The 22,363-nt window shown below is 55.6% G+C and overlaps 8 protein-coding genes across 8 annotated transcripts; 5 read left to right on the top strand and 3 right to left on the bottom strand.

Moving 5' to 3' along the window:
* Positions 1-714: 714 nt before the first annotated feature.
* N657DRAFT_643020 (pyridoxamine 5'-phosphate oxidase) lies at positions 715-2,139 on the top strand. Its single transcript, XM_062792459.1, has 2 exons — positions 715-1,082; positions 1,142-2,139. The coding sequence occupies exons 1-2, from the start codon at positions 1,043-1,045 to the stop codon at positions 1,906-1,908; spliced, it is 807 nt and encodes a 268-aa protein (XP_062649995.1). The 5' UTR covers positions 715-1,042; the 3' UTR covers positions 1,909-2,139.
* A 361-nt stretch (positions 2,140-2,500) lies between these two features.
* N657DRAFT_662514 (uncharacterized protein) lies at positions 2,501-7,414 on the top strand (the record flags this gene model as incomplete). Its single annotated transcript, XM_062795146.1, has 4 exons — positions 2,501-2,957; positions 3,019-4,094; positions 4,146-5,720; positions 5,771-7,414. 4 exons carry the CDS (start codon positions 2,501-2,503, stop codon positions 7,412-7,414), a joined length of 4,752 nt encoding a protein of 1,583 aa, XP_062649996.1.
* A 3,034-nt stretch (positions 7,415-10,448) lies between these two features.
* On the top strand, positions 10,449-14,011 carry N657DRAFT_299212 (uncharacterized protein). The gene is made up of 3 exons (XM_062786673.1): positions 10,449-10,894; positions 10,953-12,275; positions 12,340-14,011. Exons 1-3 carry the CDS (start codon positions 10,786-10,788, stop codon positions 13,779-13,781), a joined length of 2,874 nt encoding a protein of 957 aa, XP_062649997.1. The 5' UTR covers positions 10,449-10,785; the 3' UTR covers positions 13,782-14,011.
* On the bottom strand, positions 13,952-15,189 carry N657DRAFT_299238 (cysteine proteinase). The gene is made up of 2 exons (XM_062786675.1): positions 14,188-15,189; positions 13,952-14,069 (listed from the first exon to the last, which is right to left on the bottom strand). Exon 1 carries the CDS (start codon positions 14,976-14,978, stop codon positions 14,241-14,243), a length of 738 nt encoding a protein of 245 aa, XP_062649998.1. The 5' UTR covers positions 14,979-15,189; the 3' UTR covers positions 13,952-14,069; positions 14,188-14,240.
* A 495-nt stretch (positions 15,190-15,684) lies between these two features.
* On the top strand, positions 15,685-16,558 carry N657DRAFT_299236 (uncharacterized protein). The gene has a single exon (XM_062786674.1). The coding sequence runs from the start codon at positions 15,799-15,801 to the stop codon at positions 16,336-16,338; it is 540 nt and encodes a 179-aa protein (XP_062649999.1). The 5' UTR covers positions 15,685-15,798; the 3' UTR covers positions 16,339-16,558.
* A 52-nt stretch (positions 16,559-16,610) lies between these two features.
* Positions 16,611-16,829, top strand: N657DRAFT_679200 (uncharacterized protein; the record flags this gene model as incomplete). Its single annotated transcript, XM_062796161.1, has 2 exons — positions 16,611-16,713; positions 16,774-16,829. The coding sequence occupies 2 exons, from the start codon at positions 16,611-16,613 to the stop codon at positions 16,827-16,829; spliced, it is 159 nt and encodes a 52-aa protein (XP_062650000.1).
* Positions 16,830-17,079: 250 nt separating this feature from the next.
* N657DRAFT_670316 (FAD/NAD(P)-binding domain-containing protein) lies at positions 17,080-19,684 on the bottom strand. Its single transcript, XM_062795534.1, has 4 exons — positions 19,245-19,684; positions 18,956-19,194; positions 18,310-18,920; positions 17,080-18,258 (listed from the first exon to the last, which is right to left on the bottom strand). Exons 1-4 carry the CDS (start codon positions 19,354-19,356, stop codon positions 17,454-17,456), a joined length of 1,767 nt encoding a protein of 588 aa, XP_062650001.1. The 5' UTR covers positions 19,357-19,684; the 3' UTR covers positions 17,080-17,453.
* A 1,839-nt stretch (positions 19,685-21,523) lies between these two features.
* On the bottom strand, positions 21,524-22,082 carry N657DRAFT_679202 (uncharacterized protein; the record flags this gene model as incomplete). The annotated part of the gene is made up of 2 exons (XM_062796162.1): positions 21,524-21,885; positions 21,947-22,082. 2 exons carry the CDS (start codon positions 22,080-22,082, stop codon positions 21,524-21,526), a joined length of 498 nt encoding a protein of 165 aa, XP_062650002.1.
* Between the last annotated feature and the right edge of the window lie 281 nt (positions 22,083-22,363).

Consider the following 22,363-nt stretch of genomic DNA (forward strand, 5'->3'; position numbering starts at 1 on the left):
GGTGTGGTTCTGAATACAGCCAAACCCTGTGACCACTGTTCTTCCACAACAGGCGCTCAGACGTCTGAAAATGGATGGGAAGGAAAATGACAAAGCTCCCTCTGTTCGAAGAGAACAGTGCACTATCTCAGCACTTTAAGCCAAGAACCACTGAGTACCAGCATCTCCGCCTTCGTTATCCCATCACACCCTGGCTGTTACGGGGTTCTGAAGATTACATCGTGTGGTGCTCACTGATATCGAGAAGGAAGACAGACTCAAGACATAGAGGAAAGAGCAAAGATTGAAATAAGAAAGTAAAAGAAGGAGACTAGCAAACAAACGAACCAGGGTTGGACTGTACCTGGAGATGGAAGTAATGTGGCTGAAAGGCTTGCTTGGCTTGGTGGACTGATCAGGGAAACAGGAGCCGGAAACTCGTGAACAAGTGTTCTCGAATACTGCCCGATTCCTGGGCCGCTGATCTTTCCAACAAATGGCGCTCAGATGTCTGAAGTGAGATGGAAAAGGAACAGTGCGCTAACTTAAGCTTCGGCCAAGCGCTAGGACTGTCATCTCCGTCTTCTTCACCTATGACGATCTGATATAGAACCTGGAAGATCAGATCGTATGTGGGGTGGGTGTGCGGGGCACTTGCGGTTAGATTTCACATGTTAAGAAGCCACATCAGGTACCCTATGCCATAACTTGCCTGGTCCAACCCAAAGGTCAGATGTGTTGCCTTTGGGTCAATTTTTGTTAATCACAGCGTTAACCGAGAAACACGCCGTTCATACCAAGCCAACCATCACTACCTTACTGTGTACTACCAAAGCTTGCTGATACCTGTGGATATTAAGGTCAAGTACCTTACCTCCGGGTAACGGGTTCAAGCAGTGGGGCCCATCCGTTACTGGAGTGGGTCGCAGGCTTATTCCGTCCGTATTGCAGTTACTGCGAAATGTTTCCGTAGCATCTCGTCTGATTCATGAAGACTCACCCCCGCTGTTTGCTCTTACGCACTGCAGTCAACCGAGCGTCCCGGCCCCTGTGCTCAAGCATAATGGCGCTTCACCCAGCCCAAGACGGCGCCAAGCTGATCTGTAGGTATCTCTTCAGGTCGTCACTCGTCATCAGAACCTGGACACTCACCTCAACCCAGTTGCCCCCGCTGGCTCATCCCGCTCCCTTGAGATCCCAACCGGCCCCGGGCAAGCAGAGCAGTTCCTGAAAACGGAGCACCGCGGCGGTCTGAAGCGGAGTGACTTGAACCCGGACGAACCCATCGCCCAGTTCCACGACTGGTTCCGCGAGGCGTCCCAGCCCGGGACCGGGGTGCTGCACCCGGAGACATGCACCCTGTCCACGGCGCAACTGCCATCTGGCCGCGTGTCAGCGCGCATGGTGTACTTGAAGGAGCTCGATGCGAAGGGCTTCGTCATCTACAGCAATTTCGGCACCAGCGGGAAGGCGAGGGATCTGTTTGGGACCGCCGACGGGTCGAGTACGGGGAACCGCTGGGCGTCGTTGGTCTTTTGGTGGGAGCCGCTGGAGAGACAAGTCCGTGTAGAGGGGAGGGCTGAAAGGCTCTTGGCGGCGGAGAGCCAGGCGTACTATGACACGAGGGTAAGAGGCAGCCGGATCGGGGCGTGGTCGAGTCGGCAGAGCGCTGTGCTGCAGCCGGATCCCAATGTGGAGGGCGACGACGGCCGTGCCAAGCTGGACAAGTGGGTTAAGGAGACAGAAGAGAAATTCGAGGGTGTCGAGAAGATCCCAGTGCCAGAGTTCTGGGGCGGCCTGAGAATCGTGCCGGAGCGAGTCGAGTTCTGGCAGGGGCGGCAGAACCGGTTACACGACCGATTTGTCTATGACCGTGTCCGGGGCGAAGATGGCCAGGACAAGTGGACGTTAGAGAGATTAAGTCCGTGAATAGGTGCCGAGCTCGAGGGTAAACTTCAACACCATCATCAAATTTGGGCAACGCTTGGCGGAACCAGCTGGCCATATGACTTCAGACTGGGAATAGTGAGTTCCATTCAATCGTTGAAAGCGACTTGTTTCTGCCCTCGCTGCTTCTCATTCCCCAAGAATTTCAGGAAACCGCAGTGGTTTTCAGCATAACAAACTTTCTGCAAGCGGGCATCACAGTCTCTGAAACGCATGAGGACTTGAAGGCGCCGCCTTCAAGCTGTCATTTATTTTCTGACACATCAGAGAATTACTCACCTTAGAATCGCCAAAAGACTGCAGCCACCCATGTACCAGCCTGTCTTGACCCAAAACACTCAACTGGTGGCCGAACTCAGCCCAACCTCTCAAACTTGGCGAGGTTGGCCTTAAGTTGCCCATCTCCACGCACCTTTCCTCACGCAATCGCGTTCACATCCATAACTTCATCCTGACCCAAGCGCCAAGGCATAGCAGATAGTGGGAGAAGTCCATTGAGCAAACTGTTTGCTCTGACCGATACTTTCACCTTCACACCCTCACGACATCCCCGGCAGCGCAACGCAACGCAACGATGGATGTCGAACTGGAAGGCGTCCCTTCGGCGCCGGTGTCATCGCAGCCAGCATCGGTCGAGGATGACCTGATGGACATTGATGAACTGATAGCGGGCGACTCGCTTGGCATCCCTGCAAACGCTCAGGATGAAGACGATATGGCTAACGGCGCCGACTCGGACAAAGAAGACAACGACGGCACCAAGCAATGGGTCGTCAACGCTCCGCCTAATCCGCGCAAGATCTCGGAGAGGAAGCGAGCTGATAACGCCGCATTTGATGCGTGGATCGAGGAGAACCAGCAGAATCTCGCAAAGGGCTTGGACAAGTTCATTGTCGACGACGACGACAAGACCTTCCAATCGCTGACCAGGGACTTTGAGAACAAGCGCATCATCACGAACCCGCGCGACTACCAGCTCGAGCTTTTTGAGCTGGCCAAGACGCAAAACACCATTGCCGTGCTCGATACAGGTAAGACGGCCATGGGTGGTTTTGCTACTTCACGGAGAATCATAGCTGACATTGGCCACAGGCTCCGGCAAGACTCTGATTGCAGCCCTGCTGTTGGGATGGACCATCCAGAATGAACTAGAGGACAGGTCCAAGGGACTCCCCAAGCGCACCGCTTTCTTCCTCGTCGACAAGGTTGCTCTCGTGTTCCAGCAATATGCCGTGCTGGCCTGCAACTTGGACTACCCCGTCGAGAAACTCTGCGGCGACATGATCGAGGACGTCTCGACGGACAAAGACTTCTGGGAGAAGATGACGAGCGAAAACATGGCCATCGTCTGCACTGCCGCTATCCTCAACCAATGCCTCCATCATTCCTTCATCCGGATGGACCAGATCAACCTCTTGGTGTTTGATGAGGCCCACCACACCAAGAAGAACCACCCGTATGCCCGCATCATCAAGGATTTCTACGTTGAGGTGGAGGACGAGGAGAGGAGGCCGCGCATCCTTGGAATGACGGCTTCTCCCGCCGATGCTCAGATTGACCCCAAAATCGCCGCTGCCGAGCTCGAAGCCTTGCTTCATAGCCAGATCGCCACAGTTGCTGACCCGGCCGCTATGCAACACACCTCAGCCAAGTTGAAGCGAGAGGTGTTGGTAGAGTATGACAGGAGTGGGCCAGACTGGGAGACGGAGCTTAACCAGGCGCTGAGGGAGCTGGTGGGCAACAACAGCGTGTTCAGGAAGCCGTTCGCCTTCGCTGCGACCACGGCCGCCGAGCTTGGTCCATGGTGCGCCGACCGTTACTGGCAACTCTTCTTCAGGGGAGATGAGGTTGTGAGACTGGAGGCCCGGACCGAGCGAAAGCTCCTGCGCGAGTCGGCCTACTGCCCGGACATGGGCGAGCATACCAGCAAAGTCCAGGCAGCACACAGGCTGGTGAAGGAGTACGGCTTTTCTAGACCCAGTCTCAGCCGCGACCTTCTGTCACCTAAGGTCATACTGCTTTACAATATCCTTCGGGACCAGTTCAGCGGCGTCGACCGTAACCGCCGGTGCATTGTCTTTGTCAAGCAGAGAAATGTTGCGTCGCTACTTGTTGACCTGCTGCAGCAACCAGAGATGAAGATCCCTGGTCTTGAACCTGGCGTGCTGGTAAGTTGCCTAAGCTATGGGCAGTGAACTGCGCATGCTAATAGAGGACAGGTCGGCGGCGGCCGTCGCGAGGCTGGCTGGGACAACACCAAGGTGACATACCGTGAGCAGGTCTTGACCATCATCAAGTTCAAAAAGGGCGAGCTCAACTGCGTCTTCGCGACATCTGTTGCCGAGGAGGGGCTCGACATCCCAAACTGCAACGTCATCATCCGATACGATCTTAACAACACTCTGATCCAATACATCCAGTCTCGCGGGAGAGCCCGCCAGGAAGGCTCGATCTACATTCACATGGTCGAGAAGGGCAACGCCAGTCATTTCGACAAGCTGAAACAGAACCAGCGCAACGAAGATGCCCTGCGCAAGTTCTGCGAGGCCATGCCCGACGACAGAAAGCTGACGGGCAACAACTTCAACATGGATTATTTCCTTCGAAATGAGAAAGACCAGCGGCAGTATACAGTTCCAGAGACTGGGGCCAAGCTCAACTACAAGCAGAGCCTGCTATGCGTGGCCGCCTTCGTGGCCTCGCTCCCGCACCCGCCCGAGGTCAATTTGACGCCCAACTATATGATTTGCCATGTCCCCGGAGGCTTCCAGTGCGAGGTCATATTACCGGACTTGTCTCCCATCAAGAATGCCATAGGGCAGGTCCACTCCAGCAAGGCTGTGGCCAAGTGCTCGGCTGCTTTCGAGATGTGCCTCCAGCTGATCAAGGGGAAGTATCTTGACCAGCATCTGCGGCCCGTCTTCACGAAGCAGCTCCCAGCCATGCGCAACGCCCGGCTCGCTGTCGGTTCCAAGAAGAAGGCACACTACGATATGCGCATCAAGCCCGAGATTTGGTCCGTCTTAGGAGAGCCCTCGGAGCTCTACATCATGGCCTTGACCCTGGAGAACCCGGCCGCGCTTGGCCGGCCATCTACACCTCTTCTTCTCATGACCCGTCAGCCGATTGGACAGGTTGCGTCATTTCCGCTCTACTTCGGCGCCGATCGTTCGTCGGCAGTCAATTGCATTCCAGTTCCTGGATGCGTCAAACCGGACGACACTCGCATCCAAGGCTTGACCGCCTTCACCTTGACTGTGTTCAAGGATATCTTCAGCAAGGAATATGAAGCCACGGCAGCCCAACTCCCCTATTTCCTTGCCCCAACGCAGATGGAACACGCCTCGGACTTTGACTCGGTCTCTGATCCGGCGCAGGTCATCAACTGGCCCGCGGTGATGTTCGTCCAGCAGAACGAGCGCATCGCGTACACCTTTAACGAACCGGATGACTTCTTCAAAGATAAATATGTTGCCGACCCGTACAATGGCTCACGGAAGTTCTTCCTACTTCGCCGGCGTCACGACATAAAGCCCACAGACCCTGTACCAGATGGCATCGTGACCCCTGGCCATCGCGCCTGGCGCGTAAATTGCCAAACCCATGACATTATCAACTACAGTCTCAGCGCCTGGTCCAAGTCTCGCTCCATTCTGACTCCCCAGGCGGGCCAGCCGGTAGTTGAGGCAGAGCTACTGCCCATCCGCCGTAACCTCCTGGTTGACAACGTTGGAGATGACGATCTGGAGCCGAAGCAGTGTTTCCTCGTCCTGCAGCCCCTGAGAATCTCGCCGGTAAGTGGTAACAGATAGACCTTGGGAAACTCATCGCTAATATGATGCAGATACCGGTGGACGTGGTAGCTATGGCATACACCTTCCCGGCGATCATTCACCGCATCGACTCGAATCTTGTTGCCCTGGATGCCTGCAAATTGCTTGGTCTGAACATCCGTCCAGACCTTGCGCTGGAGGCCTTCACCAAGGATAGCGACAATACTGAAGAGCATGATGCCGAGCAGCTCAACTTCCAGAGCGGCATGGGCAACAACTACGAGCGGCTCGAATTTCTCGGTGACTGCTTCCTTAAGATGGCAACCACAATCTCCATCTTCACGCTCAATCCCGACAAGGCCGAGTTTGAGTACCACGTCGAGCGCATGTTGTTGATATGTAACCGCAACCTTTTCAACAACGCCCTCGAGGTCAAGCTCGAGGAATACGTCCGGTCCATGGCGTTCGACCGACGGAGCTGGTACCCCCAGGGTCTCACGCTCAAAAAAGGCAAGCGCAATGATCCCACGCGTAAGCACGTCCTCGCCGACAAGACCATCGCTGATGTCTGCGAGGCCCTCATCGGCGCGGCTTACCTCACGGCGCAGGAGCAAGACCCCACCAACTTTGACCTCGCCATCCAGGCCGTCAGCATCATGGTCAGGGACAAACACCACGCCATGAAATCCTACCAGGACTACTACGCCGCCTACACCAAGCCGGACTGGCAGACGGCGCCGTGCAACGGCGTCCAGCTCGACATGGCCGCGCGCTTCCACGAGCGCATGGGCTACGCCTTCACGTACCCGCGCCTGCTCCGCTCCGCCTTCCAGCACCCAACCTACCCGTCCGTGTACGAGAAGCTGCCCTCGTACCAGCGCCTCGAGTTCCTCGGCGACGCCCTCCTCGACATGGCCTGCGTCGAGTTTCTGTTCCGCAAGTTTCCCGGCGCCGACCCGCAGTGGCTGACGGAGCACAAGATGGCCATGGTCTCGAACCAGTTCTTCGGCTGCCTGGCCGTGTATCTGAGCTTCCACAAGGCCATCGCTTACTGCTCGCCGGCGATCCAGAAGGAGGTGGCCGAGTACGTCGCCGAAATCGAGGACGCGCTGGAGCGCGCCAGACAGGAGGCTGTGGCGCGCGGCGGGACCGAGGACGAGTTCTGCAGGGACTTTTGGGTGCAGTGCAGCCGCCCGCCCAAGTGCCTGCCCGACGTGGTCGAGGCGTACGTCGGCGCCGTGTTTGTGGACAGCGAGTATGACTTTGGCCAGGTCAGGGACTTCTTTGCGCGCCACGTCAGGCCCTTCTTCGAGGATATGCGGCTGTATGACGCCTTTGCCAACAAGCACCCTGTTACGGAGCTGGCGGGCGTTATGCAGAACCGGTTCAGGTGCGGCGAGTGGCGACTGCTGGTCAAAGAGTTGCCTCTGCCCGCTGCGGAGGAGGGCGGAGATGGTGGTGAGATTGGCGGGGAAGTGGCGGCCAGGATGATGGTGAACGCGCCGACGCAGGTGGTGTGCGCCGTGCGGGTGCATGCGCTGACGCTTGCGCATGCCGTGGCAGCGAGCAGTCGGCACGGCAAGATTGCGGCGACCAGGAAGGCGCTGAAGGTGCTCGAGGGGATGGAGGTGGACGAGTTTAAGCGGGCCTATGGGTGTGCTTGTATGCTGAGGGAGGGGGAGGGGGCGGATGGGGACCATGGCTCGGCGATCTAGGGAGAAGGAGGACGGATGTGGCGGGCATTCTGGGCTTTTGACTTGCGTATCTCGGCGGCGTTAACCAAGTATCTACTCGAGCACACGCATAATGCGATCTTATTGGCGAGACACAGCAAGACCAAGTTGCCATATCTCGTCTGTGCGGATTCATTCTGAGTGGTTGAAATTACAGATTTGCTGCGGGTGTTGTTATCCTCTAGTAACTGAGCGGTTGGTTCTCCGAACAATTGCAGTACACTATCGGTGAAGCTGCGGCGTTGATGAGCCCGGTCGACATCTCGTGTAGCAAGAGATTGAAACATATCCAACCGAATACCGTACGGAAGTGAACCTGCAAACACATCAATCTGTCAATAGGGTTACCTTAGTTGAGAGGATGATTTATACATACATTTTTTTGGGCTGCACTAACAGCTTGGATGGGGCGATACCTTACTTGAGAGCATCCTGTTTGGTCAAGGGGTGCGCTGCTGCTTCCCAGACTCGGGCCTAAGCTAACCTAGGGTCCTTAGATACCATTAACTTACATCAACCGAGGTGATTCACGTCGACTCCCGGAGGAGCAGCAGTAGGTAGGTACTTTTAAAAGCCCAGCCTCCTCAACGCCTGGCTGCCGGACGGAGGCCGGACCCGTAAACCTCCCAGTGTCTGAATTGGTCATGGATTGCAAGCGTCGGCCTGAACTTCCGGGCCACTTTCGTTACTCTTGCCATTGGAGGACCCATTGAACTGGGATGAGTTCTCAATTGATGAGGGAAGGCCTAGAAAAACCCCCACCCCTTGTTTAGTCCTCCGCCAGCTCTTTATCCTTTCGAAATGCCAACACCGCGCGTTGTCAGAGGCGGGAAGGAAGTGAGGCGGGTATGTGTGAGCCCATATGCGACGGCACATGCATTTGGTTGCAGGCAGACGGCTGGTAAAGATGCTGTTGTGCTTGCGATGCGGAGTGTAGACTGGAACCCGTGAGTGTCCAACATGGCCAAGATGCCAGTCAATGGTAAATCATGGTTGAGTTGGGATTGCGCAATGCCCAGGGCGCCTATGCAAGCGTAACAAACGCCAACCCTCGTTCCGAGACACGAGAGAGCGAAGTTGATATCAAACGGGCAGCGCGGGAGGAAGAGACTGAGACTTGCCGTCACTTGTGGTGTATGAGACGGGAGACAGCAGATTCATCCGAGACTCGTGAAATCCGATCATCACTGACAGCCTAAGCAACAGCGACCAGCAATTACTCGCGCGTAAACCATTCGTCAAATCAAGAATGTCGCACCTTCCTGGTAGGGAAGTTTCCCACAAGACGCTCGGCAGTGAGATATTGCGATGAGACGGGAGCGATCTTGCCCTGAGTCTTCACCTGCCGTCCACTGCACAGGAAGGACGTCTCAGCCTCGCGGGCTGTTTGAGGTCGGCGAGTTTCCTGGATAGGTATTGGAGGTCCTCCAAATCGTTGTTGCCCGATTCCAGGATCGGGTTGCAAACGCAGTGTGATCCGACCAGATGATATTGCTACCGGCATTCGGCTCGCTGATCGCGATAGGTACCTGCCCTTTAGTAGGTAGTACTCAGCTCAGCTTTCAAGGCATGGTCCCTATGTTTCCGCTGTTCAAGTTGTGCAAGGCACAAAATGCATCGCGGGTTCCAGATGGTGGTTCCAGATTGTTCTTGTCTCACAGCTCCGTCAGCTCGTTCCGAAGTCTTGTACGTCTACAGAATGCCAAGAAATCCAACCAAAGAGACAGTCTCGATTGCGACCATACAACCGCAGAGACCATCCCTCATCAGAGGTCCTGCACCCCAGAGAATCTTCTCCCTCGCAACGCAACCCTGCCAGATCGCCAGCAAGAAGGTCCCGCGATCGACGTCCAGGGACCCGGAGACACTAAAATGGAGGTGGGGCACTCCCCTGCCCCTGAGATGCGCCATCTCCTGCCAAGCAAGCCTCTGATTCTTCAGACCCGCACTCCGATCGGGAAAATCACCGTCTTGGCGTCTGAAGAAGCAAGGTATGCCATGTGGACATGCGAGATACAAACAAGGCCTGACCGTTGCGGAAAAAGCAAGTTGAAAAATCAATCGTCACTCCTCAGCCAAACAGACGATGCGGATCGATTTGATCTGTGCTGCATGATTCATGCTCACGAAAGTCAACAAGCGCATCACCGGGCCTATTTCGGGGCTGGCAGTTGCCAACGGAGTGACGGGGTGCGTTGGCTGTGCAATGTCTCACCCCAACCTGTCCGAGTACAACCGCTCGCAACTCTCTTGTTGCAGAGGTGTTGTCAAGCTGCATCCGAGCACTGGCAGCAAGCAGCAGCAAAGTTTGGGGTACGGGTACGGAGTAGCCCCGAAACACGTTCGGGCCTGCTCAATGCGACTCGACCCCTCTCCCCTGCAGGTCAGAAACGCAGACGCACAGACAGCCTTCTGCTTCTCTGGTCTTCTCCGACCACGAGGCCACTCCAGTCTTGACGTGTGTTGCGACGCTAGAATCGTTCGAAAACGCCGGTGCTGCAGCTTCCCGGGCAAACGGCCCCGTCAGCCTGGCCACGCCTTGACCTTGTCGACCAGCCACCAATGCACCTAGCCCTTTCTATGTCCTCAGTTCGCACGCCTTTCGTGTCCCGTCTCCCAATAGGAGATGCGTCTCCTACGGAGTGATGCTGGCATTGGCCGACCTGCAGCTGGGCGCAGATGCACATGTGTGAGAAGCTCGTGAAGAGGACAAGGCATGCAGACGCTGTTCTCGATCCGAGGAAATAACCCGCCCACACGAATTCAGGAGTTCGTCCGCTGCTAACTGACTTCCGTTGGTTCCAGCTGCCTGCTCATTGGGTACGAAGACCCGGGACCACCCTCCGTCCAACACTGGCACCTTCGTGCATGTTCCCGGCTTCGGGGCCACTATGTGGTACTTGTACTTGTACAGGGCACGCACCCAGAGATCCGGACAGGGGAGTTGACGCCTCCCCGTTCCGGGGTCAGGGGTCTCCAGGCTATCCCACCCCAGACTTCAGCCCAGATGCAGTGATTGCAGTCAGATGAATGCCGAGCGTCGATGTGTCAGTAATACTTCTTATACCTTCAGCTAGCGAGACCCTTGCCTACCAGCTATACTACGCTCTGCCCCGCTTCTCCTCTCCCTTTTCCTTCCCACCGTCCCCTCCGGACAATCCTCCCTTCTCATCCACCGCTTACAGCCTGTTGTTGCTGAGTCCTATCTCCCGTCTGCAGTGGCTCATCACACCCAGTAGTCCTTGAACGACACGACGTGCCGAACCTAGTGACCTCATACACAGCGTCAAAGCTGAGACAAGTCACCGAGTTGGCCTCGGATACCGGCTGATGGCTGTCTGACCACCAGTACAATGGGCTTCTTCAGCTTTCTTTCCAGGAAATCCAGGAGAGACAAGGCCCATACCCGCGTGGGCCCCAAATCATATTCTTCTACTGCATCTGGCCTCCATCATGATCAAGGTGAGAGCTCATACACCACGACATTAAGGACTTAACCTGCTTATACTGCGTCATGTAGATGGATGCTCCTTGGATGGCACTGATCCGCCAGTGGCCGACTCTGCTACCTCGCGACCTCCAGCAAACTTCATTCACTCTCAGCCCTGCTTGGATAACTCCTCCGATGATGAAGTTCCGGCGCCCGCCCCGAGCATACCCAGGTTTCGAGAAGGGAGTCTGGAGAGGCCAAGCACAGCCCCAAATGTCGGTCCATCGAGCATTCTGCTGCCAAGCAGCGGCCTCCCGTTGAAGCCGGGTGGCCAGAGAAGACCGCCTCCGCTCTCGTTCCGCACGACGCGGCTCGACACTGGTGCCACTCAGTCTCGACCAGGCTCCCGCGGCTCCATCGCCTCAATCAGCAGCGTACTGCGCAGGACTCCAGGGCGCACCCATGCCATTTCTCTGCAGAGCGACGGTAACAGAGCCTTTAAAGACATCCTCGACGCCCAGTCGGAAATCAAGCCGGCCGACTTCAGGGAGAGGGTCAAGGCTGCCGGTGTCAGAGACTATGGCGAGGATGTTGCTGAACGGAACATGGCGGAGAGTGTGATAGGCCTGGGATCAAATCAGGTCCGGGCATTCTACGCCGAGTCAAAAGGGGTTGAGTCAAGTAATCAGTCTCTGTCAAACCGGCCACCGCTGTCCCCACACAAGGCAGGCGTTCGCCGATTGTCGCTTCGATCAAACCAGTCCCTCTCGACAAGACGCGTATCCTCGCAGAGCCCTTTGCTTTACAGCCCGAAAGCTCTTCGGTCTTCATACTCGGGGCGTCGCCGATCGGTCATCACTTACATGCCGCCGGGCTCTGGAGATTGGGGCTTTCTGGCCCGCTCGAGCCCTGATCGGTTCGGGGACCTCCCGCCAGGGAACCCAGTCAGAGAAATTGGGAGGCTGGAATCTGGGTTCTCGACGCTTAGGCTGAACTCGCACACCTTGCCTCATCTTCCAGAGGCAGCACCGGCCCCCATCATCCGCACCCACAGGTTTCCGCGAGACTCGGTCGAGCTCGCAAAGAAGAGAGCAGAGGAGTCCGTGGGAGATGATGTGGTCAAGCACGACTCCCCCGCAACCGACTTTGCGCTCTGGTCGGCCAGCCGCTCACGCCGCTCGTCAACCCTGGGTTCCGCTACCTCAAACACCGGCAAGCATCGCAATTTTCATTCCTTGCGCTCGTCTGTCTCAACGTCTGTTCTCAGCCAGGACTCTACTCATGCTACGCGTTTGTTTCATCCGCTTCGACCTGCTACTCGTGATCAACATCAGAAAACCCCTGAGAGACCCGGAAGACAGGGACTCATGGGCGCCATGGGTAATGCTGGTGCCTCTACTTCAATGCCATCTCGTCAGTAGTTCCTCCTTCCCGTCACAACAATCCTTGAGTGGTTTATGCTGACCTTTCACTCTAGTTCTTAAACTTCACAAGGATGAAGGACAAATCCATCGTCCGTCGTCACGGAGTGTTTCCCTAGTCCAAACCAAACAAGCAAGCAGCACTGCCGACGTCACCCTACCGGACGACGACATCTTAGACTACCCTCCGCCGATCCGAACCCGCAGCATGCGCGGCTGGTCCGCCTCCTCCGGGACGCCCACCGTGTCGGAGAGCACCATCGCCGCCAGCATCACAACCAGTAACCTGAATCGCCCGCACTCCCTCCACACGGCCGATACCTCGGTCGACCTGAGCGTCGGCGCCGGATCCCCCGTTCTCAAACATGCCAAATCCACAACGCACGAGTCAGACCCCGGCTCCGATGCGGATGGCGGCAATCCTCACGCCGAGAACACCATGCTCCGCTCAGATACTGCCTGCGGCGACGCGTGCAATGTGGACGACTACCTGTCCGCCTCTTCCACGACCGCGGATGACTCCGACCCTCCCCATCACCCGGTCCATGACGACAAACACAACAGCAACACCATCAACCTTGAGAAATCCTTCGCCGCAGACACATTCAACATAGACGACTATCTCTCGTCCGACGCCGAGTCCCTGACGGCGGCAACAACACGCAGCAGCAGCCGGCGGCCGACGGCCGAGGGCGAGGAAGAGTTGCTGTTCAACGAGGGTGGGTATGGCGCGGCGGGGATGCAGTTGCCGGGCTTGCCGGAGCTGCTTAGGAGCGATGTGGACGGGGAGGGGACTCGTAACGGATCTGGGACGAGGAGGGGGATCAGAGCGGCGACGAGGACGAGCTTGGGTGCTGCTCCCGCTCCGGGACAAACGGCTTTGTTGGATGTGTCGTGGGAGGGCTCCCGTTCTTATTCCGGGATGGGTTTGGGAATAATGAGCTATGTAAGCGGTGGAAGGGGGAGGGGTGCTAGTGGGGTTGCAACGAAGGGCATGAAGAAGAGGACGGAAGGGTATCGGCGGGGAGAGAGGCGGGTGAAGAGGTTGGCGTTGAATACCGGTTTGGATGATGAAGATGATGAGTCTGCATGGGATGAGGGTGTGACTGGGAGCGAAAGCCGTGGCGGGGCGATAGATCTAGATGGGGAAGTGAGCGATGGCGGGTATGAGGCGGATTATGTTGAGGATGAGTTTGATGGGATGTTTCGCCGTCGGCACCATGGTAAGAAGCGCATGAGGAGGCTGTCTGCCCCCCGCAGGCACGAGGAGACGGGCCGGGAACAGCAACACCAGGGCCTGGGAAACCACGGGGAGGCGCAGCGGCACCAGGGAATCGTGGAGGAGAAGACGCCCGAGGATAAGAACGCCGCCGCTGTCAAGCTGAGAAAGCAGATCAAGACGGCGAGGAGACTGGCTGGTCAGCCTTCCGCGGCCGTGCTGCGGCGGAGGGAGCAGAGGGTGTCGGTGCCGGTTCTGCGGATTGACGAGGCACTGTAGGGAACATGCGCAACAAGACGGTCTCTAACGGGTTCAAGGATCTTCTTTGTATTGGAAGCTAGAAGAGGACATAGCGGAAGACGGAGTCAGTTATTCCATGGCGCCTGAAGGATACAGGGTGGTCTGGCTGGGAAATCTGGCTAAACGGCGGAAGGGGGTTTGGATGACGGCCATGGCGGGGGACGGATACACGGACTTGATACCCGGTGATATGGCTACCTTGTGTAGATGGCTTGGATAAGGGGGCCGGAACAAGTATCGAGCGGTCCGACACTGTGCATTACGCGGCTTAATGAGATTTGGTTGGCTTCTCCTATCTTGAAAACTCCCGGAATCGCGCTGAAGCTATCTGTTCCAGCGATAGCCTTCTAATCGGTGCCCTTCTGCAAAGTGTGGCATTACTCACATTGCCTGAACACGTTCCAGAGTGCCACCACCATGTTCCCATTATCGCCACACTCAATCCAAGCTCCCTGCCAGCGCAACGCAGCTGAACCTCAAATCCGCCGCCTCCCTCTCCAGGAACTTGAGCGGCCCCAGTGCCAACGCCTTCTCGCTCAGCACATCTTCAGCCGCGTCCAAATCCCCCCTCCTCAGTGGCCCTTTCCGCCGCCCATCCAACTCCCACAACCCGCCATCCGCCCCTTTCACAAAACACACATAGTGCAAATCCACATCATCCCTTGCATCCGGCGCCGTCGTATCCCCCTGTTCCGCCACCCCCCTATGCGCCGTGGCAAGCGCCTCGTCCCGCTCTAGCAACCGTGCCCTTTCGGCCGGCGCCAACGGCAGCGCCTCGCGCATAAGCCTGTCCAGCTCGCTCCCCTCCTGCACGAAACCCCTCGCCTCCCCGTTGCTCGCCGCGTGCAGCAGCCCAATCAGCCCGCACGCGTTGCGGATCGTCTGGCGGTACCACACGACGGGCTCGGCCTCGCCCTTGCCGGCGTACTCGGGCTGCAGCGCATCCTCGGCCAGGCGGTGCGACTCGTAGGCGGCGCTGACAGGGAAGACGAGGAGGAGCGCCAAAGCCGGACGCGGGATGAAGGCGAGGAGGGCAGAGTCGGTGAGCGAGTAGACGTCGTGGATGGAGAGCGCTGGTGAGAGGCCTAGTTGGTGCAGGAGGGAGGTCAGGAGCTCCGGGTTGGCTTCGAGCGGGATGAAGGCCGGAGCTGTGGTCGGGGGATCGGCGGTGGACATTTTGGGTGGTAATCTTGGAGGTCGGTTTCTATTTGCTGTTGTATTGGCTGTTCCGAGTGTGCTGGAGTGATAGGTTTTGCGGTTTGTTGACCACACTCCCGTCTTTGATCAGGTAGATCGCTGCGAGTAATCGGAAGGGGGCTGTTGGAGGAAGCTGTCGGGGTAAACGCGGGGCAGTTGCGTCGTCCAACCGAACTCGGGTCTGATGGTATCAGATTGGGGCGAATAAAGATAGGCGCAGCTTTTTCTATGGCGTTCACAAAGATGCGCCCTTCGATTTTCCTGACTCGACTTTGTGTTGATGCGCAAAGTGATAAAGAAGAGCTGAGGCAATGGGATATTGGAAGTCACCGTGGGGCAATGGGGTAAAGCCGAGGTTTCCCGGCGCTTTTGTTGGGTAGCTATGTATGTCGGATAGCGGTTCATGACCCGTCTTGTTTCTGTTTCATTTGACTGAAACAAAAACCCACGTACGCTAACCTCCACGATTTCTCAAATTCGACAACCTGCAAAAGACATATTGCCGGGGTGTTCGTGTTTTCAACATGGTGAAGTCCCCCCAAGCTGGTTATTCCAAGGCCAGCAACGGGCATGCTTGTTGGTTGCAATCGTCCGAATGAATCTTCATGCACCTTGAACGTTTCAGCAAACCAGGCTCGGTTTGGAAGCCGCGCCTATTGTGGAGGGCGGGCCTAATGGTGATTGGGTGGGAGTAGGCGACGTTGGCAGCAATGGACCCCGGAATCCAACCTCCCCTGACAGGAGCGGGCGAACGCTTTTGAGCAGCGCTTCTGAGCAGCGCTTCCGGGTGTACAGGGGCATGAGATCAGCCAGTCCTCTGCGTCTCCCACATACGGTACGGAGAAGTCCGCCCTCTACGGATACAGCATCATGTACCGCGGCGGCACAGCTGCCCAGCCGAAATGCACCTACAGGCCGGGGCCCGGGGGCCGGGCATCCCCTCCTAGGGTATTTCTCCTGTCTGTCCACCTCCATCTCACGTTATCTCTTGGAGAACACCTCAGCAGTCACCGAGGCCGCTCCAACATCGAGCCCGAAACATGGCACGGCCTGCCGGGGCTCCTGGGCACGGTGGCACCAGCATGTACTACAACGACGGCCTCATCCCCATAGATCGACAAGAGGACGCGATTTACAACGACAAGAACCCCCGGATAGGTACATTTTAGAACCAAAGGTGGTTCTCGGGACGCCAGAAAAAGAGATAGTTCTGCCGCCTCCTCATCCCATCAGGACACGGTCCAGCCCTTGGCCGCGACAATATGCGGGCTTCGCCGCAAAACATTTTACAGTATCCTCGTGGCAGCCTTGCTGCTCATCGGCCTCATTGCCGGGTTAACAGGAGGCCTCACGTGTCGCCAAAGTAGCGGCAGCACGGATGGCCCCGAAGTTGTTCCCTCAGAACCCGACTCAAGTTCACCGACTACGTCAACTCCGTCAGCTACCTCAATCGCGCCAACCAGTTCTTCTACGCCACACCTGTCTCCAATACTTGGTAACCCGCAGCTCGCGGCAGCACGATCCGCAAACAACACAGAAACGTCGAGCTGCGTTGCCTATCAAGACCGTACCGGCTCCCTCATGCTCGCGGCCTGGAACAGCCGGGACACGATGTGGACGTCGGTCAACATCTCAGACCGGATGCTGAAAGCCTCATTTTCCGTGCGGCCCAAGCTAGGAACCCCCTTAGCGTGCATTACTGGCGTCTACACCGGTATGTTACCCCCCAAGGGAAGGAAGGCAGGGTTCACTGTGTCTGACGTTGGTCGCATAGAGGTCCATGTCCTCTTTATCGACGAAAACAATGTCGTCCGCGAGGTCTATACCTAGGATGACGGATGCTACCAGTCCTGGAGCTGGTCATCGCTCTATGAAGACACGAGCATCACGGCCGTGGCGCAGTCCGGCCTGGCGACCCACTGGATGCATTGCAGCCCAAGGTGCCCAAGTAGTGAAGATGGCCCGGGCGGGGTGTGTATCTTTTTTCGAAAACAAGTCAGGTAGTTTCGTCACCTACCTCGGCGGGGCCCCATGGAAACGACCGACCAACTTCTCGGCTACGGGCCGGGCCGGGTCGGGACTGGCAGCCACGCCGTATCTTCGTTCCGATGCCAGCCATATGATGTTCTTCTTTGACACGGGAGAGAAGCTTGGTATGATGACCAGGAAGGACAATGAAACGGACTGGGCTTTGGATGGTGAGTGGTTTTACTACTATATATCTTCCCGAGTCTGCTAACCGCCGTTTGCCCCATAGCGGCCTTTACTCACGTCAGGGCTATAGTAACGAAATTGACCCCTCCCGTTCGTGAACTGGAGTGTGCATTTCAGGGCTTCTCGTCATGTCTCCGGGGAATACGGGATGACAAGAATAATACTTGTGTTTTTTCGAGGCATGTTTCGTAGGGCAGAAGGGATGCAAGGGGGATGGTCATTGAGATGCGCTTCGACCCCTCAGCCCTGAATCCCATTCTCCTCCCTCCACATCTGCCTCTCCGTATGCGCAACCCCCGGTCCCTGATAGATGCTCCCATAATAACCACTACCCCAATTCTTGCCCTCCCCCTCCTGCTCTGCCCTCTTGCGGTACCACTTGCCATAAACAAGCAGGTAGTAGAGCCTGAAGCTCAGCAACGAGAAACGGTTTCGCTCCAGGTCTTCCGGATACGCGGCTCCCAGGTCAACGGCAGCAGCAATGCCGCTGATGACGGCAACTTCGTGCGCATTGACGAGTGTCCATGCGGCTGCAAAACGGGTGTGTTTCCGGCCTTGTAGCAGCCACATCCAAGGCACAACGAAGAGGTAATGCGTGTACGAGTGGCAGAGCTGATGCCACCAGTCCTTGCGTATGATTTTGCTCTCGTCAATCTCGTTGTCGGTCCACAGATGGCCATCGCGATGCTTATTCAAGTAAATGGTTTGGAAAACGTGCTTCTCGAACGGGACGTCGGGCGTGAATTGGCTCTGGTAGTTTGTGCAGTCGAAGCACATCTCCAGCTTGGAGCGATCCTCGGAGTACATCTTGATCATGTACATGGGCTTGAAGGACTTCTCGGCCATCTTCAGCCGGGTGGTTTGGTCGACGCCGGAGAGCGCCTCGACAGCGCGCTCGCTGTTGTAGAAGTTCTCGTAGTGCTTTTTCATATACGCCGAGTCGCAGTGCGTAATGGTGAGGTCGTCGGAGAACTTGGCGGAGCCGAGGACGCGCTTCTCCCGGAAGGACGCGGTTTTGGAGAGAATGCGTTTCGCGGAGTCGGCGCTGAGGAGGTCAGTACGGTTATATAGTACCTATGTATGGTTGTGTACTTACAGAATGCATAGGACGATCTCGTCGTAGTGCTCTTCGACCTCTCTCGCGCTGCCGTCCGTACCGTCTTGCGTGGTCGAAGGCACCCACTGACTGACACGGTTGTGCGCATCCGGTTCAGGTGTGCGCTTGATCAACTTCACGACAACGCCGTTCTTATCCCTCTTCACCACTTCGGTAAGCTCAGTCGACAAGTGAACCGTGACCCCCTTAGTCTCCAAATTCTTCCTCCAATCCGAGTAAAAACGGGCAAAGTTGGGGAAAACAACCATAGGAGGCTGATTGCTCGCGACGCTGAGCTTGTCGGGAGGATACCACATCCCGTACGTGGGACTCGTGCAGAGTCTCTCCAGGATGATACTGGGGACTTCAGGGGCGTAGTTTCCGGTTCCGAGGAACAGCGCGACCATGGGTAAGACAATGCAGTTGGAGAACTCTTCGGAGAAGAAGAATATCTTCATCAAGTACTTGATCGGAATGAGTGCGAAGAAGATTTCGAACCAGCGGACGAGGGTGAGCACTCGCTTGAAGCGCCGGATTTCCGACTGGTGTCGGGCAAGGAGTTCGGTCGGGAAGATGTTCGTCCAAAAAGTATCTTCTTTGCCGAAAGAGACCTAAAAAATGAGCAATGCTCCCATCGACACTTGACGAGCGAACTCGCCTGGAGCTTGACGGGATCAGCGCGGTGTCCCTGGCGAGCGAACATGGTCATGGTATGGTGAAAGATGTAGCTGCCGCCTTGCACGCCCTGGTTCAACCAGCCGGCTCCATAATGCTCTTTGTCAATGGGGATTGAGAAAGCCTGGCCGCCGCAATAGTCCACCGCATCGATCAGAGTAACATCGAACTTGCCAGGATGGTTGGAGAGATGGTGGGCGCATGACATGCCTACGCAATGTATAAATACATATATCAAGCGGATGTTAGAAGATACGAACCAGCCGCCCCGGCACCGACGATGAGCACCCGCTTTTTTTCAGAGTTCAATCTATTGGTCGCCGTCTCCGCCGGTTTGGAGAGAAGCGGATCGGACTCATGTGCGTTCGACATGGCGAGCAACCGAGTTTGGAATTAAGGGAAGGAATTGAGAGGACGTGTAGAAAGAGCATTTCCGATAACTATGGCCTGGATGGGACGTTTGGTTTTGCTCGATGGTGCTATTGCAGGTTGTCGAACGAATCTAATGCGTCATGACGAGACAAAGATGGCTGGCACATGCGCCACCGAGGATAGGGGATCCTGACTAAGGATAGCCCATTTGGCGGCTAGTTGGGCGGGTGATTTCGAAGCCCGGACAAAGTAGTAGCGCTAGACGCCTTGTTCTTCATGCTTAGTTCAAAGCTGATGCGAGGCGCGGATTGGAAGATTGTCTACGGAGTATCTATAGTAAGTCTAGGGTACGGATGTACTCGTCGGGCCTCCGAAAACACCAACCGGACGTTGAGATGAACAACGGCCATTGAACTGCATGATTTTGGGACCCCTGATCTCGCAGTTAACCCTACCCCACGTTTACGTCACATGCTCGCCAAGCTAGTTAATCCAATCAAATCCGTTGGACCAAAAGTTCCACTACAAGTACCGCAGTGCACAGCGGTAGTGTGTTAAGAGTTGTATTATGGGAGCGAAGGGGCGCCAAACGAACCAAAAGCCGTTCTAACTACTGTAACTTCTCCGGCTAGGAACCTAGGAGTGTTGGTGGTTTTGAAGCCCCAACAAGCATAATTCAACTCTAGATTGTTTACTACCACAGAATTATTCTAGTAGGTACAACAAAACTTAGAAAGGCTAGGCGCAAAAACTCGTTAAAATGGTGAAGTTACACTAACAACTTTCAACAGTTTTGCATAGCTGCTGCTTGACCAACATCTGTTAGCATTGCACACTCACTTATATTGCACACTCACTTATATTGCACACTCACTTATGTTGCACACTCACTTATATTGCACATTCACTTATATTGCACACTCGCTTATAAAGCATATTATCTTCCTCTTACTTACTATCTTCATTTTTCTCTTGTTTTGATCCCCCTTGCTCTAACTTCTCTTCTTCTTTATCTTGATTTTATTTCATTCTCTCTATCTTCATTTTCTCTTTTTCTATTCGCTGTAATGGGCACTAACTCGTATATACAAGATCTGTCAGGACAAGCAGCAGGACAGGTGTGTTGCGGGGCACAGTGCTGTGTCGTTATCCACATATAACTCACAGGATTGCATGGTCGGAGCGACTTACGATTCGACATCCGTTTTAAAGGAGATGCGACAGAGCTGAGTGGGTTGGTTGTGCAGGTATCGTCACATAACTATATCATCTAATTATCATCGAAACAAAATCTGTAACTATTCATATAACACTCAAAAAGAGAGCATGTACCGCAACAATCCCTAACCCCATCTAACAATCTTGTACTCTTATCGCATAAAAGGAGAGATGTATGCCTCTCACCCTACATAGTACCAAGCTATACCCCCTGAGGATACGCCTTCCTCCAATGGATCGAACTTGCAAGCTTAGTTACTTCTTCTGCTATTTCTTGTGACTGCCAACCGGTAGACCCTTGCTTGGACTAGCGCTCGAAGTACCAGGTGGCTTGCTTGGATTAGATCCCATTGCAGGCCCAGACCGCCAGCTGGAGAGCTCGGACGAAACGGGGCCGGACTGTCACCCGCAGGGCTAGTGGCAGTCTTTGGCTTGCCCGGAACGCCCGTCGCGGAGCCCCGACGAGCTGACGCCGGACGGTTGGCGCGGCTATTGCCAGCGCTACTGCCAGAACGTGAACCTTTGGAGTGAGAGGAGGCAGCCTAGAAGGGATTAGAGAGATAACATAGCAGACGTGGGCACGATGACTCTTTTCCACTCTTGCCTGTTTGAGACCATTGTAAGCTGCGTGAGGCCTTGTTTAATGGATGATTGGAGCTCTGCGGCGGTAGCATGGCTATTTTTCAGCGACCACTGATTAACAGCGGTTTCCAGGCTGGCGAGAGAGAAGCGGATACGAGAGCTAGCGCGAAAAGCCGCCCATTTTTGCGCCTTCTCAGCCGTATCAACTCCAGGAGGGCGACGGAACTCGACGTTCCCGCATTCGCCGTTGATGGGTATGAAGTTCAATGACGTGCTGCGGTGTTCGCCTAGGACATGGGATATGTCGGCGTTCTTTCTGATTGAATCGATATAATCGAACAAACCCTTCCACTTCTTTGACTTCTTTTCAACTTGTCGAAGAGGGACACACCAATCTCTCCTCGGTGCCGGATAGCTTCGGAATGAGCTTGGCCTTGGCCGGATCCGAGTTGGTGGTCTTGCGGAAGTTGGGCCTAGCCAGATCGTCTGCTTGCGCACCCCCCGGCATGATCTTCGCAATGGCGTCGTCGAACACAGCGGTGGCTTTTGCAAGGGAGCGAACGGTCTCGGGGTGCCATTCTCCGAGGGGCTTTGTATGAATATGCATCGAGCAGGCCTGGTTCAAATGGAAATTGAAGGCGCCACGTAGCGCTCCGAAGATGAAGCTCAAATCACTGTGCCACATCCACTCCATGGTGTACATGATGGGAGAGACCAGTTCCAACTTCCCTGCAATGCCCTTAGTTAGAGGATATATGTTGCAACAATGCCGATGTTGATAGTTACTCACAGTACCCTGCAGCGAGGGATTCGACGAGACTAGAGTCGCCCTTGACCTGCCATACGCCATACTGCCCATCATCCTCTTCTTTCACAACTGCCTGAGGACTACTTAGGGAAATGATGTCAGCGACAATCTTGAGCATTGCCACCTGTTTCTGTTCTTATTTCTGTCGATTGTGGGTTTAGGATACCCATGCGCTGCCAGCCCTTTGCGGAGCTCTGGTTTCTTATTGGGCTTGAGATAAAATTCTATCCCCATCCCAAAGCTGTGTACAATATGTATGTAGGTTGTCATAGTAGCACAGGGTAGGGGAAAGAAAGTAAAAGAGGAAGAGGAAGAGGAAGAGGAAGAGGAAGAGGAAGAGGAAGAGGAAGAGGAAGAGGAAGAGGAAGAGGAAGAGGAAGAGGAAGAGGAAGAGGAAGA

Source organism: Parathielavia appendiculata (genome assembly GCF_033297405.1).
Source record: "Parathielavia appendiculata strain CBS 731.68 unplaced genomic scaffold N657scaffold_3, whole genome shotgun sequence".
Lineage (NCBI taxonomy): Eukaryota > Fungi > Ascomycota > Sordariomycetes > Sordariales > Chaetomiaceae > Parathielavia > Parathielavia appendiculata.

Bases quoted from the DNA above. Each gene is read 5' to 3' on its own strand.
- N657DRAFT_643020 (XM_062792459.1), top strand. From the start codon at position 1,043: ATGGCGCTTCACCCAGCCCAAGACGGCGCCAAGCTGATCT. The intron at 1,083-1,141 runs GTAGGTATCTCT...ACCTCAACCCAG, and splicing joins AGACGGCGCCAAGCTGATCT to TTGCCCCCGCTGGCTCATCC.
- N657DRAFT_299212 (XM_062786673.1), top strand. From the start codon at position 10,786: ATGGGCTTCTTCAGCTTTCTTTCCAGGAAATCCAGGAGAGACAAGGCC. The intron at 10,895-10,952 runs GTGAGAGCTCAT...TGCGTCATGTAG, and splicing joins TGGCCTCCATCATGATCAAG to ATGGATGCTCCTTGGATGGC. The intron at 12,276-12,339 runs GTCAGTAGTTCC...CTTTCACTCTAG, and splicing joins CTCTACTTCAATGCCATCTC to TTCTTAAACTTCACAAGGAT.
- N657DRAFT_299238 (XM_062786675.1), bottom strand. From the start codon at position 14,978: ATGTCCACCGCCGATCCCCCGACCACAGCTCCGGCCTTCATCCCGCTC.
- N657DRAFT_299236 (XM_062786674.1), top strand. From the start codon at position 15,799: ATGAGATCAGCCAGTCCTCTGCGTCTCCCACATACGGTACGGAGAAGT.
- N657DRAFT_670316 (XM_062795534.1), bottom strand. From the start codon at position 19,356: ATGTCGAACGCACATGAGTCCGATCCGCTTCTCTCCAAACCGGCGGAG. The intron at 18,921-18,955 runs GTCAAGTGTCGA...CTCATTTTTTAG, and splicing joins AGCTCCAGGCGAGTTCGCTC to GTCTCTTTCGGCAAAGAAGA. The intron at 18,259-18,309 runs GTAAGTACACAA...TGACCTCCTCAG, and splicing joins GAGATCGTCCTATGCATTCT to CGCCGACTCCGCGAAACGCA.